At 34.8% G+C, this 14,705-nt stretch overlaps 1 protein-coding gene across 1 annotated transcript in view; it reads left to right on the top strand.

The window, feature by feature from the left end:
- The window catches only part of LOC109032493 (intermembrane lipid transfer protein VPS13A), a 58,735-nt gene that overhangs the window by 39,557 nt on the left and 4,473 nt on the right, over positions 1-14,705 (top strand). Inside the window, exons 36-56 of the mRNA XM_072297051.1 lie at positions 420-537; positions 1,187-1,405; positions 1,993-2,211; positions 2,443-2,606; positions 3,610-3,796; positions 4,199-4,324; positions 4,660-4,806; positions 5,593-5,715; positions 6,078-6,263; positions 6,654-6,836; positions 7,442-7,621; positions 8,261-8,395; positions 8,902-9,053; positions 9,553-9,709; positions 10,118-10,335; positions 10,751-10,940; positions 11,317-11,481; positions 11,939-12,056; positions 12,986-13,109; positions 13,737-13,803; positions 14,124-14,269. Coding sequence (XP_072153152.1) covers positions 420-537; positions 1,187-1,405; positions 1,993-2,211; positions 2,443-2,606; positions 3,610-3,796; positions 4,199-4,324; positions 4,660-4,806; positions 5,593-5,715; positions 6,078-6,263; positions 6,654-6,836; positions 7,442-7,621; positions 8,261-8,395; positions 8,902-9,053; positions 9,553-9,709; positions 10,118-10,335; positions 10,751-10,940; positions 11,317-11,481; positions 11,939-12,056; positions 12,986-13,109; positions 13,737-13,803; positions 14,124-14,269 — 3,324 coding nt within the window. The remainder of the gene's footprint in view (positions 1-419; positions 538-1,186; positions 1,406-1,992; positions 2,212-2,442; positions 2,607-3,609; positions 3,797-4,198; positions 4,325-4,659; positions 4,807-5,592; positions 5,716-6,077; positions 6,264-6,653; positions 6,837-7,441; positions 7,622-8,260; positions 8,396-8,901; positions 9,054-9,552; positions 9,710-10,117; positions 10,336-10,750; positions 10,941-11,316; positions 11,482-11,938; positions 12,057-12,985; positions 13,110-13,736; positions 13,804-14,123; positions 14,270-14,705) is intronic.

The following is a 14,705-nucleotide window of genomic DNA, read 5'->3' as shown; positions in this document are numbered from 1 at the left end:
CAGTTTTTATATTTTTTTGACCTGTGAGCCGAGATATGCTTAGGTTTCATAGATGGAAGCTCTATGATAAAGAATTTCTAGGTATGTGTCAAGACTATCAAAATGTTACAACAGGGGCGAGTTGCGAGTCCTATCTGTAATCAGTAACTGCGCCCAGATAGCACATCACTTTATTTTAAGTCAGATGCATTATTTGTTTTAAGATTTGTGAAGGTTTTCTTGTGTTATTATGCTTGAAGTTAGCTCCAACAGGAACTTTAGTGTTGTTGTGAGAAGCCCAATTTGGGAGCTTTAGTTTCAGTGTACTGAAGCTTCCTGGCAATGAATTTACCAGTATAAATCTTTCTTTCCCTGATTAAGGAAGTTATTTGCAACGAAGGCAGAGATTAACTAAGTAAGTAATCCTAATATTTGTGCAGGAGTTATCATGTCAGTGAAACTGGCCTTTGGTGGCAGGAGATGGCATCTCAGATTCAAAGACCTGTAGATCTTGTTTGTAAACCAAAACTAACTGCAGCCAACAGTTTCTCAATTCGGGTAATGGAAAAATTACTTGCTAAAACTTACTAACTTCTTTTTAGGAATGTTTCAAAGATTCAAAAGTGAAAATTGTATGCAATCATGGACCTCTTTTTAATTGATGTTTTTTAGAGTCAGCAAAGATTTAATAGGAAGATAGCAAAGTGATTTATATTAGGGTTGCCTCTGGATAAAAATGAGTACTGACTCAGCTATCAGTCTTTTGCAAAGAAGCGGTTGACCAGAAAGTGGACTGACACCCAATGTATTCAAGGATTGCTGCATAGTCCATTCTTAATAGTATGAAAACACATCAGTGAGAAAACCTTTAAAGGAATACCAAGATTATGTAAAATTAACGTTCAGGGCACAGAAGTGGCAAAACTAATAAAAGCACAAAAAAGTGACCAAAATGGCAAAAATTTTGTTTGGAAACTGCAGTATCTTTCATTTGGATACACAGAATTTTGAATGATGTAGAATGAGCAATATTCCATTTTCAGCAGTGAGAGTAGCCATGCTGCTCTCAGGTTATCAGAATATCACCCTCTTGCTTTATTTTTGAAGTATTATTTTTCTAAACAATTAAAGGAGTATGTTATGGTATTCATTATTTTTTTTATCCTTGTTTCATTTGTTTTTTTATCTTCCCAATTTTGTTTATCAGGCTATATGTGTCGAGAATGTGGCTGCGTCTTGTCGAGCTTGTCGCGCTGTTCCCAATTTCACCTTGCACCTTTTACCCTCTGTGACTATTTTTAATCGTCTTCCACTAAGCTTAAGAATTTTACTGCCTGCCCCAGAACAAGCTCTTGAAATTGAACCTGGTGGCAAAGCTGTCACGCACTGCTTCGATCTTTCCAAACTCAATAAATTTTCAGTCGAGGTAAGATTATCTAATTCATTGATTGGAGTAATTAAGATAATTTTTCATTGTGGGATGAAGCATCGAGTAGTGAAAATTTTATGTCCGTTTTCCTGACTTTTTCCCCCAGATTTTAAACTACATACTATATAATTTGTTTTCCCTCTAGACTTAATGCTAAGCACCTATCGCGGTAAACTAGCATGGTATTTTTTGTTTACCAACAAGAAGACAAGAAAAATATGTAACTTGACAGCTTTTGATAATTTCTGGCTCTGCCTAACTCATTTGAAAGAAAAAGAACCAACTTTATCATCTCAACTTCTCCCAGCATATTTCTCACAAACATAAAAAATTCAGTGAAATTTCAAGGAGTGGCATTTTGTTTTCTGTTCACAAAGTAAACAATTATAATTTCCTCAGTTCAGAGAAATTTTGAATGTAATAAAAAATTTTGATCCTTGCTTTATGAGAGTTAAAGTTCTATCCTGTACCGTAATGAATTATTATGAAAATGATATGTGCATTTTGCTTTGATGGATGACATGCAGGTTGCCCCTTTCAAATTCCTTCATACCTCTCATAAGATTTTCATTTTTTTGATGCAGGTAGTGAACTATCTGGGTTGCTCGTGGTGTGGATCTTTTAACCTCACAGTTGATGTAGTTGAGAAAACTTTGATGATGACTCAGTCGCAGCAAGATAATGATACTGATATTAAGCAGATGTTTTTAAATGCTCACATCGACAGGATTGCATCTTGCAACATCACTCTATTTACACAATATTGGATCGCCAACAAAACCGAGCTTTTCCTTCAAGTGAGGGTGAGTATACGTAGAAACTTACCCAGCTGTGTGTATTTTGAATTGCTTTAAAGATTTGGAAATACAATAGAGCAAAGTCGTTTTTCTCAATAGGGCCATGTACTTTTCAAGTCCATTCAATTACCCCAAGTATTGGAGGACATGACAATGAGCATCTTTTTCTCAAGCGGTTGTTGGTAACTTCTAAGTGTTAAAATTAAGCGTTGTAATGTTCTCCGTTTTTATTTTCAGGCCTCTTCATCGGACTCTGTCCTTGACATTAAGGGTGAGGGACCCCTGTTCTTTTGTTACCGAAAGCAAAGGCAGAGAACTATTCGTTTGAGGGCGAATGAGTCATCGTGGTCATCAGCTTTTTCCATTGACACTCTCAACTGTCCTGGCATCGTTATTTGTCGGTACGAGCTGTTTCCTCTCAATTTGTAAAATCAGTTGAAATAATATTTAATGAGTTTATGTCACTGTAAAAAAGTCACTGTCAGTGTAAGGAGCTGTTGAAATTTTGTCAGTTACTACACACATTTAAGCATTGTTTGTTCCACTCTGAGGGATCTTACCAATTAGTAGTTCCTCATTGATAAACACACTAGATAGTATCATATGAATTGGAATAGTTCTCATGAAGACTTTTCGAGAGAAATGGGGGTTGTTGTAAGATCCAAGAATTGTCTTGGAACTAGGTGCTCTTATCGTATGTTTTGGTGAAAAACGCATTCATGAGCGTCAAATAGCTCGATACAGCTTTTTTTAGTGGGGAAATGAAACTCATAGCTATATAAAGAACGTTTCTCATTAGCCCGCAGCTTGTGACATTTTAAGAGGTGACAACCCATGGTTTCAACCACCTTGAATCCAATGCAACATAGCTACTGTACTTGAATCACGAACAGACTATATCATTTAAAAAAATGACTAAATATACACTTCATACAGCTGAAATATTCCGAGTGTGATCGAGGCACAGAACATCATGTTATAATCGTGACCCGAAAGCAAGTAAACTAATGTAGATCAAGGAGTACGTAGCGGTCAATTTTTCTTGTGATGTCATGACGATTGTTGGCGTGATATGTTTCCATTTGAAACAGCCCACTCTTGGAAGAGGCCAACATGGAACAGTGGCAAGATGTACTCTCTTCTTTTTATGCCTGAACTTGAAAAGTTTAGAAGACAAGAGCATCTGTAATTACGTTGCCCAACAAAGTGCCCAACACCTTTAAAATTTAACAGTGGAGTAAAAAATAGAGAATTTAAATATATTCCATCATCACTTTCAACAATTGCGTAACCAGGACTGAGCTTTAACGTAATTATAGTTTCGTTTAAGTCCATTTGCAATTTAATTTCGATCTTTTACGGTTGGGACTTTTTCTTGCATTCATGATAGAGTTTCTTTTCCAGAGACAAAGAAAGAAACAAGAGCTACCGGATACTGATGAATATTAGCACCTCTTCGTCCAGCCCTCATTTAACGAAAGTCATCAAATTTTTACCAAATTTTTTGGTCAGTAATCAGTGCTTCCGACCTCTCAGATTCATGGAAAACAATGAAAAAGCTGATTTATGGTTTGATCTACAGCATGGACAGGTAAGTCTCTTTCTGTATCTGAATCTTAAACCAAATATCACAGATAATATTTCATTCTTTTTTCTTTTTTTCTTTTTTTTTTTTTTTGCAGTATCAACATTTTCACTCAAGCAATTTCAACGCTATTTAAGTTATTAACTCTCATCTTAATAATGATTGACTTTGTTTATTTAGTAATGTAACAACTATATTTTTTACCGAATATTTATGATGTAAAACCTATTATTGAGCGAGTATATTTCGATTCTGATAATGTATTTCTCATACGGCCCCCAGACCTGTTCAACAGTTTTTTCTAATCGTTCAAATTTGTTTAACTTTCCCTTTCATAGCCTTTTCCTTCTTTACTTCTCTTTTATATCTCTCCATCCCTGTTTTTTCATTCTAATATTTTTATTTCAGAGTGTCCCATTTTGGCCAGAGACAGAGTCAATGTCAATGTTTGTAAAATTTACCGACAGTAAACTAGTATCGCAGCATTTTTCAATTTGCACCACTCAGCAAACAGTATTACGTATGGATAAGGGGGTAAGTTCTTCTCCCACTTTTTATGTTTCTAAGCTCCCTGTAGATCTATTCAGTTTCATTTCTGTCAGTGCACTACCAAGGTGCAGCTAATCTCAATATATTAAATTGATAAATTTCAAAATTCTCAAGGCATCTCTTAAAACCTAGTAAAAAATACCAAATTTAGAATTACCTAATTATTGCACAGTTCCCTAACAAAAAGCAGCCAATTCATAATTGAAAATCAAAGCATCAGTGCAGTATCATGTTGATGTAACTTAAAATTTTTAAGACTGCTAACCGGAGAAAGTATTTCCCAGCCTTAATTAAATTTCAAATGTGTTGTTTCTTTTTAGACTGGACTTGTCGTTGATGTCAGCGGCGGTGAGACTAAACCCTTCACAATTTTGTTCAGAAGATATTATCCTGGAGATGCCCCCTTACGGATTGACAATCTGTGCCAAGACTTGTTCTTGAAGATTCATCAACAGTATCTAGGGCAGGTATGGTGTAATATGAATTTCATACTCTCATCTTTTTCTCATCTAATTTTTTTGGTCTTTCGTGCTTTTGTTTCAAGTTAAAAGAGGCTCATCTTCAATGGAATTTGGGTGGAGTTTATTAAACAGTAATTAAAGTGAGAGTTATGAAAAGGAACAAAATTGAATTTAAGTTTCAAGTCATTTTTCCTAGGTTGTCTTGAAAGTGCTGTGACTGGTCCTCATTCCAGTAAACAAGTAAAACTTGCAAATTGCCTCTCCTACAGCCTTGAAGCATAAGTCATCAATTTTAAAGCTTGTCAAGCTTAACAGGTCAAACACTTGATGAAGAATAGAGTTTTATTTTCATTATTTTTAGGCAGAATTCTTCTTGTGAAGTTATTTTTAAAAAAATCAAATTTGAATTTTACTTTTCTTTGTCGAAATATCGCCTGAAAATTTGCAAGGGAGCCCTTCGATAAAAGATCTTTAAAACTCCATAATTTTATCTTGTAACCTTCTTGAGCCGAGGGCTTGTTTTAAAGGTGATACACTACCATTTAAGACTTTACAGGATACATTTTGCTAGTTTTATTTGTTTGCTCTCAAACGAACCAGTGACATGTATCACCTTTTGGACAGTCACGATGCTGCTGTGCATGTTATAATATCTGTTTCTCATTTTCAACATTTTTCTGTACTATGGAAATAAATTGAGTAGATACCTTATTGAAAAATAACTTGAAAATTTTTGCAATGAGTCTTCGAATTTTTTCCCTCTATATTTCTGTTTTTTGTCAATTTGTTCAGGTTGCGTTATTAAGCCCCTGCCAGTCACTTTTGTACACCTGGGATGACCCCGCCAAAGACAGAGTGTTGGTCTGGAATGTTTATAACAAAAAGTGCTCTGGGTTTTACGCAAATTTTGGAAAGGTAAATCTTTGCAGGATTTTTATTCATAGAAGTAGTTTTTTCTGTTATTCTTATATTTTATCATTTTATTTCGATTAATATGATGCATAGTTTTTGAGGCAATGGAATTTGGAGGGGAAGAATGATTAATTTATTCTAGGGATAGGAAGTACATTCCAAACAATTTCACCAATTCTGCTGCAATTCAAGCTCTCTGGAGGATTATCTTGTTTGTAATGCAGGACAGAATAGCAATTGGAATAACAACTCAAACAAAGAAAATATCAGCTAATAGCAGTTTTCAACAGTTAGGTGTCTTGAATTTAAACTAGTATGTTTATGAGCACAAGTTTTTCTATCATGTAATTATTTATTTTTTTCAGGATGGTTATGGCCAAGAGCGGGTTAGTTTTCATATGGTGAAACCACAGAATAATCAACAAACGTTAACAGCGGTAGGTGCTAAATTATCAGCCGGATTGAAAAAACTATCTGTTGGTCGGCGGGAAGAGACAAACAGTGTTAAAAGCAGCAGTAGCGATGATTCTGACCTGGATGAAAAACCTCAGGTATTGGAAAAATTAGCTTTTCAGTCCATTTTTGTTTCAAAATTATGTTTCTAGGTTTTAAATGAATTTCAAATGTCATTATCCTCTCATTGGTTTGTCACCTATTGAAATTTTTAATATGTTATGCGTTTTCCTTTGAAACAAAGTCGTCAAATCTGCTCACGATGTATGTCATTTGAATGTTAAAAATCTTGAATTCTAAGCTGCAATAAATTGGCACAATGCCGTATTGATTCATTGCAAAAAATTGCTAGTTTTATAATGAGCCTCTTTAAGACCTCAAGTTATTTCTTGCTGTTTGCAAAATTTAACATGAACTCTTCTTTATTGTTATCTTCCTGTCGCATAAAGGTTTTCTAGACCTTATTGATTTATTGATCATATTTTCAGCTCACTAAGAAGACACGCAAGGACAAAGTGATGGTTTATTGGGTGAGCTACTTAGAAGGATTTCAACGAGTCCTCCTTTTCACACAAGATGAAAAACTTGCATTTCAAATGAGGAAGAAAATTGACTTTGAAAAAAGCAATATGGAATTGTTTTTCTCTTTGAAAGGCATCGGAATTTCTCTGGTAAGTGAGTCTAGCTGATAAGAATGAGATTCATTAATTTATTTTTCAGGAAAGAAATTCTTCATCGAAATAGAAATAGCAACAGTAGTCTTTAGTGTGTCCACTGATAGTTTTTATAATCAGTTTTTGATAAGGTATCTTTAAAGCAAACAAATTTTCGCCCTTAAGTGAGAATCTATTTAACTCTACTCCTCTTGAGAAGCTAATCTTCAAAAATTATAAGTCTACCAATAGGAAGCTCTAGATGACCCGTCAAGCCCACCCACTGATCATTTTTCAGATTGAACTGATCAAAAGTTACATTCAATAAAGAAACATTCATGAGACGTTCACGTGATTATTATATAATTTTCTTAGCTTCATTTAAATGAACTGGACTGAGTTTATCAGAGATACATTGTTGCATTTTAGAACAAAATTTGTTTGGAGTATACAGAAACACATCCAATTACAAGACAACTTGGTGCGTTGCTGGTAAACTTGGTCCAATCCTGAATACTTTCAGTCCGCCTCAGTGCTGACAGTATGAAAAAAGTCTTTCGTAAAAGAAACAACCAGAGATGAAAATAGAAATTATTATTCTTTTATTTCCTCTTTTCCATCAGATACATGAAAGAAACTCTCGACAGCAAGAAGTTGTGTACTTGAATATACTGGACTCAGCCGCTCTTTGGGAAGTTTGTGTTGCACATCGCTGGAAGCTCTTAACTTTAGAATTAGCCTCATGGGTAGAAGCATCATGGCTCAGTGGTTCAAAAAAAGCGCAGTTAAAAGACTATGTACAGGTACTCAATGTCCATGTCAATCAAGATGGTTTTAATGTGATTTTTTATAATCAAGGATGAAGGATAGTTGCACCAGATTTGCATGTATCTCAATTGCAACTCTCAGAAAAGATCAATCATAGTTTTCATTTTTGAGGTTCTCAGTTGAAAAGAAGGAATCATATGCTAAATTATACACAATTAAGTGGGATATACTCTTTTGTAAATTACTCAACCAATATTTTAACTGTTTACAGCTATTTATGCTTTTGGAGCTAGGCACTGCTTTAATTTTGAGAATATCAGTTGAGGAAAGTACAGTGTGGGCAAATAAATCAGGTCTTTCAGTAGGATGCCACCAGTTTTCCTCTTATTGGAGTACATTAGGCAAACATAGCTGATTAGTCCTGATTTGAAGCTTGTTACGCCGCCGTGCTATGAAATGCAAAATCCTTTTCTTCAGCGAACCAAACAGTCATAAGCTATTTAGGTTACTAGATTTTTGGACACGGGATGATATTTGTATTTTAAGAAGCAAAAGAATAAAGTTGCAAATTGTCTCTATAAATGCATCAGAACAGGAGAAAAATTGGTGCAACTTCTACATGCCTTATTTTCAACTACTGTTGCAGAAATTAATTTTTTTTATTCCATTTCTAGATTGACTTTGAAAAAATGCAGATGACCAAGCCATTTTTTGGAGAACTGAGACGTTTTTACAACCCTGCTGTCTGGTTCCAGTTACGAAAATCAGATCATTACATTTATTGGCAATGTAAAATTCACAAGTTGCAGGTGAAGTTATTTTTTTACATTTTCAGATCATGCCGTATTTTTATTATGCCAAAAATTCATGAGTGATTGAATATTTTTGACCTTTTTATAATTTTCAGTATCTAAAACGTCTATTACAATTAAATGATGTGAATAACTCAAGTCAAACTATTCTTATACTCGCATTTTTTTAATTTTCATACTGAGTAAAATCAATTTGTGAGTTTATATATTCAGCCGATTTTTAGAATGAACAACATTTTAATGCAAATTTGGTTATTTATCAATAGTTATTATGCATTATTTCTTTGTAGGAATCAACATAAAGTTGAAACTTTGTAAAAGTAAAACTTTGTTTATTTGAAGATTTTTACAAGGGTTTTTTAATTAACCTTCCTTAGAGTCATTGAGGTGCCAGGGTTATCACATCAATGTTTCAACATTTGTTTTAAAGAGATTTTGTCTTTGTAGTCCTTCGATATATTTTTTCTCTCCCATCTGGAATGAATTTATTTTGATTTTTTTAGGTTGATAACCAGTTACCGGAGGCCATTTTTCCTGTTGTCCTTTACTCTGTTGCCACTCCTCTTCCAGTATTGCGTAAAACTGGGCCAAAACCTTGCATCAATGTATCAGCAATGAAACGGAATCAGCCCATTCAAAGCCAGACTGTGTTTAAGTAAGTAGTTTATCAATGTGTTTAAATCAGTCAATCATGATCTTCAATCTATCCTCTGGAATAAATGTAAATTTTTGAAATCCTCCAAAGTTAGTAGAACTAAAGAATAATATCAGTATTTGCCACAATTTCGCGCATCTTAAATTTACAAAAATTTGACAAGAAAAGCAGGTGGCATAATATTTCTGTAAAACCAGAAAAACTGAAGGTAACTGTATCATAAAGGTTTTAATACTGTAAAGATTATTCTTTACGTGGGAATTCAGAGGTTTTTTTTTGTTTAACATTTGTTTGTCTTGCGTATTTGTTTTGGAGTAATAGCGTCTTGCAATTTTCAAACTGCTTACATGGCACCATTATTTGCATTTGTTCCAAAAATTCATTCTCCGTGAGTAAAATATCCTCAGATTTGATAAGCTTCAGCTTGAGTAAAATATCCATAAAGATTTTATAAATCATGCTTTGTTGACTTAAGAAATACATTTGTCTTATGTTGCAGATTTTTACGAGCGTCATTTCAGGAATTCATGATTCAACTTGATCGTGATTTTATTTCATCTGTGTTTTTGCTCCTATCGCCTTTGATCAAAGAAGAAAAACCATCTATTAGAATTCGGCATGATATAGCCGCCATGCATCAACCTGTAGTGGTCAAGGTACAGACAAGATAGAATCTCATTTTTCTCAGTTTTAAAATGAATGAAGTAAGAAATAGAGTACAGGACATAATACAAAATCAAGCACCTCAGCATATGTCCCCTCATGCTATGAGTTATGTACATAGTTCCTTCTGATTTAATTCATTTTCTCAAAATTTCTTTCAGCATGAATACAAGTAAATAAGAGGGTAGAAAAGTGACCCTGGGATGAATCACAGAGTCACGCACTGTCCTTTTTTGAGTTAATCAATAGAAATGACTAAAATAGCATGCTCATTTCACTTTCATTCATGGAAACCCTGCTCAGTGTTCGCTGTTTTTCCTCATTTTGCTTATTTTATTTAATTTTTGTCTCATTCCACTTAATTTTACTGATGGTAATTTTACTTCATTCCACCTCTCTAGAGTGTAGATGAGAATTTCTCCACTGATCGAACAATCATTGAGCAGATTGCCATTCCACCGCTGAACTTCATTGTCAGCTACTCTCAAACAAGCAGTGACCTCAATACAAATACAGTCAATCAAGCATTGACGAATTCTTCTTATGCTGCGGATATTTTGTTCTACGTTTTGGAAGTTTTAGCCCCGCTCATTAACGACATCAAATCTGTTCATTTCAGGTAGGGAATATTCATTAGTCAGAATATTGACACAAAAAGTAACAAAAGTAAGCGTTTAGTGCCAAGAATGTAGCAAAATACATTGAGAGGCTCGCTGAAAGCTTTAAGGTGAAAATTATAATGTAAGCATCGCCTAGATCAACAGTTACAGTGTGCAGTTCAATGTGTGACAAGGCTTCTTTTCTAAAAATTAAGAAGTAAGACTTTGAAGTAGTTGAGAAACTCATCTGTATGTTGAGATAAATCTACCCCTTAGGTAAATAATGGTCAACATAACAAAATCATTTAAGCGAAGTGCAGGTCTGTTTTTAATTTCAAGCAATAAGTTACATATTACCCATTAATTTTAATATCCTCACCTAATTAATGAAGTTTGAAATGAAGTTATGGCATAATTTATGTTTTTATTTCTCAGGACTATGTGCTTCAAGCAGTACGGAATCAGCAAAAATCTTCACACAGTTCTGAGAAATGTAGCACAACATTACTCTACTTATCTGATGCAACAGCTCTATGTGAATGTTCTGGAGTGGGATGTTCTAAGCAGTCCGTACTCTGGTAGTTTCAGGCAATCATCGGAGGAAGCATCTTTGAATTTTATGGAGGTAAATTTGAAGGAGGATATTCAAAGTTAACGAATGTTAAACTTTTTAAAATAAGCTGTAAGTAGGCTTTTTATAGCTTTTTATAATCGCTTGATCGCAGATAGAAAACATCTTCAACAACTTGTTTGTGCGGCTAACTCAAAACCGTCATAAATCGAGTTACGCACTTCTGCAGTTTCATCATCGTTTTGCTCCTTCTCCTTTTCCCTTCACTTTTATCTCACCTTTTCTATTATTGAAAACTTCCAGAGCTCACTTCTTATATTAAATTTTTACTTCTCGCTCTTTTTTTGGTCCCTTTATTCATGTCATTATTTATTTTAGTCGAGGTACATTCATTTTTTTACCGAAGTAATTTTTTACTTTTTCCATAAAGCAGAGAGAGCTGGAAGATGTTGATGAGCTATCAGAGGGCCTTTGCACGAGTGCTAAGTGTTTGATGGGTCATATTGTTGGTTGCTCTACAGCAAGTGCCTTGATCATGTCAACGTGCAATGATTCAAATTCCAGCATGCTCAGCTTCAATGAAGACTCAAAAAAGGTAACTTAACTTTTATTTCCTGAATACAATCCGAACTTGATTATTTATAACCATTTTAAGACTTATTTGAAGTTCTTTTTGATCGGTACATTCAGTGAATACTGTCTTTTTTCTTATTGAAAATCCACACAAACTCTGCCCTCGGAACTGTGACTTTGACAGTTTCTAAAATGTTTGACAAAAAAATTCTAAAATTCTAAACAGTTATGGTCAATTGGTCAAATGTATTTTACTATGGCAAAATGGCAAAAATATGGCATGTATGTTAATGTGGATTAGTATCTACAAAATCAGACGATGTCTGAACTTATTAATATCAGACTCTGTCTGATTTTGTAGATGGGTTTGGTAGTTTAGGGGTAACCAGAAAAATAAACTGTGATAAATTATTTATTTACATTATAAAGAAAGAACTTTTAAAGCTTCTTTAATCCTCCTTTTTCCTTTCTTTGTCCAGAAAAATGTATTCTTTCCACAACAATCGACTCTCCCTGGATTTATTGTATCAGCAAACAACACACTTGAATTGGGAGTGATGCTAGGCTTTTCAGGAGTTACTGTTAAACACAGTGCTGGTAAGTTTCGTAAGCTTTTTTTTTTTTGCTGTGTTAGTTTTTAATAATCTACGTATCTTTGTCTTTTCAGTCCAACCTCGCTGTGTCAGAACCTGATTTAGTCAGAAACCCAGCGAACTCATAAATATGGCCTGGTCCTATTTTTTCACTCATTTACCCAATGCCATGAAAGTTTGAAGGACTCAGAATTGACCTACTGGGAATTCTCTTCAAGAAGTAAAATTTTTGGTCCCAATTGAAAACAATCTTTTAATAAGTTCCAGGTTCCTGTTACTTATAAATCTACTCATTGGTTTCTTATCTCCATGTTCCCAACCCTCTTTGATAATGATTCTTGTCGCTAAATCAAGTAAGGTGTAACTGAGCCACCGATTATCACTCCAGTTCACTTCCTCTCACCGTTGTGGCTGGACTGAAGCCAAATGAACCGATATTTTTTAGTCTCTCCTCAACTCCATGACATCTGTGCATCCCTAACTTTTATCTCAAACCTCCATTCAGAAAAATCCTAAATCTTTCATTTTATTGGGTGTAGTACTAGAGAAGAATTGGCATAGCAATTTTGGCTTACGACCCTTTGCTGCCTGTCGCCCACTGATGTCAAGGCGTAGCTGTACTTTGAGGTGAGCCCTGTCATTGGTATAACTCTGTGCTTTCCCATGCTCATCACCCATTTGATGATAGTTTAGAATGCTGACAGTTAGGTTAAGGTTTTAGGAAGCATTTACAAAATGGTGCGCATCGATTTAAAACCTTGCTTTCACAGGTTGTAGGAGTGCTGTTCTGTGCAACCACTTCCTCTTGTTCTTCGTCACTACCAAAATATGTGAGTCATGATTTGTGCCTAACAATTTGTCTCCATTTTTCTCTTATATTATTCTCTTTAGTGTATCTCTAATATTGGATAAATGCCTTGATCATTGTTCCAGGGACTCAACAAGGAGGCATAGACAATTTCTTTCGGGGTGCAGGTAAAGGACTTTTTACTTTGCTCAGCCAACCATCAGTCCAAGTAGGAGATGTTGTAGAAATGTCCAAAAATAGCATAAGAAGGTGAGATACCCTTTTTTTCCTTTCAGCTAAATATCTTTACTTCCATCATGAATCCTCTCTTGTTGAAAAAACTTGAAGACATAGAAGTGCTGAGATGTACCTGTTTACAGGTCTTTAAATTTTCACGATGTGTGAATGTGATTGTTTACAGGGAAGAATTCCTGATTTACAAAAACAAAAAATTTAGTCGTACATACCAGCGGCTGTTCACTATGTGTGTCTTGAGGACTGACCGAAACTGAGTTTTAGGGTTCGAATTGTCACAGGGTAAATTGACCCTAAGGAATCCAATAAAAATATTTTCAGTTCCCCCACCTCCCCTCTTGAGAAGTTTTCTCAGGGTAAGGGGGGCGCTACTCTCCAGTTTCTTGTGATTTTTAAATAGGAAGGATATGTTTCGACTACAGATTCAGATTCTATAGGAAAGACGGAGAACTATGGCAGTTTTTCCAGGCACCTTTTTTCTTGCCTTATGAGGCATTTTCTGACATTTAGGGGAAATTTTTTAATCATATGTTGCAGGCGCTCAGTGCGTCCAAATTTCAAAAACACAAAGAAAACCTGGACAATAAAATGTTGTTATGAAATGCATAACTAATTCTTCTCTCTTTTTACTTTTCTATCTAGAGCTGCTGAGATGGGTGAGGAAATCATTCTTCGATCCAGGCTGCCAAGACATATCAATCCTTATTTTGTAAGTAATCCATTTCTTGCCCCTTAAAACTTTATTATACAGTTAACTTTTACGACGTCAGCTACAATGACATGTCTATAAAAGCTGTCATTTTTTCTCGGGTCAGATTCTGAGAAAGTAAAAATGAAAGTTGATTCCGAGTTCAAAAACTTTTAGACTTTTCATGTGAGTCATTAGATCTTCTACATGCACGTTTAATGAAATACTTGGCTATTATTTAAAAATCATTCATCTGTAAAATCAAAGTTGTAGCACCTATGTAAAATGGAATTTTGTAATTCAACATTGTGAATAGTTCTCACTCATTTGTCGTTTTTCAGGGCGTTCGTCCATTTTCTCTGTTTGAATCTACTGGGACGATGCTGCTGCACTCCTTAAGCAAAGGCCACTACATAAATACAGACCATTACTGGGGGCATGCTCCGCTGCAATCATCAGGAAAAATTTGTCTGTTAATCACTCTGCAGTAAGTAAACCACCTAAATCTAAGTTCACACAGACATTCTTATCGACTTGATTTTTAGTAAAAATATCATTCACAATCTCTAAGTCATTTCCTTACAATAAAAATGTCCCTCTTTTTTGACAAGCAAGTTATATTTATTTGTTGACGTAAACCATCTGGTTGAATCCGCACTAAAGCTTTGTATCACTTCTGCGCCAAAGCTCAAAATTCAAAACTTTTGACTGTTGTACCTTTTAAATAAAGTGAATGATCGATTCCAACAAAAAATGTGTAGTCAGAAGGAATTCACACAATTTGAGACGCAATCAGTCTTACCAAGTAGGAATTTGACTCCCCAAATTTTTCATTTTGTCTCACATTATTAGTATGTGGTTAAAACCAGGCTTAAAAATAGTTGACTTGAATTAGTTTCAAAGATACATCGCACTTCATAGGG

This window comes from Bemisia tabaci, chromosome 2 (assembly GCF_918797505.1).
Source record: "Bemisia tabaci chromosome 2, PGI_BMITA_v3".
Taxonomy (NCBI): domain Eukaryota; kingdom Metazoa; phylum Arthropoda; class Insecta; order Hemiptera; family Aleyrodidae; genus Bemisia; species Bemisia tabaci.
This window is presented reverse-complemented; position numbering and strand designations above follow the sequence as displayed.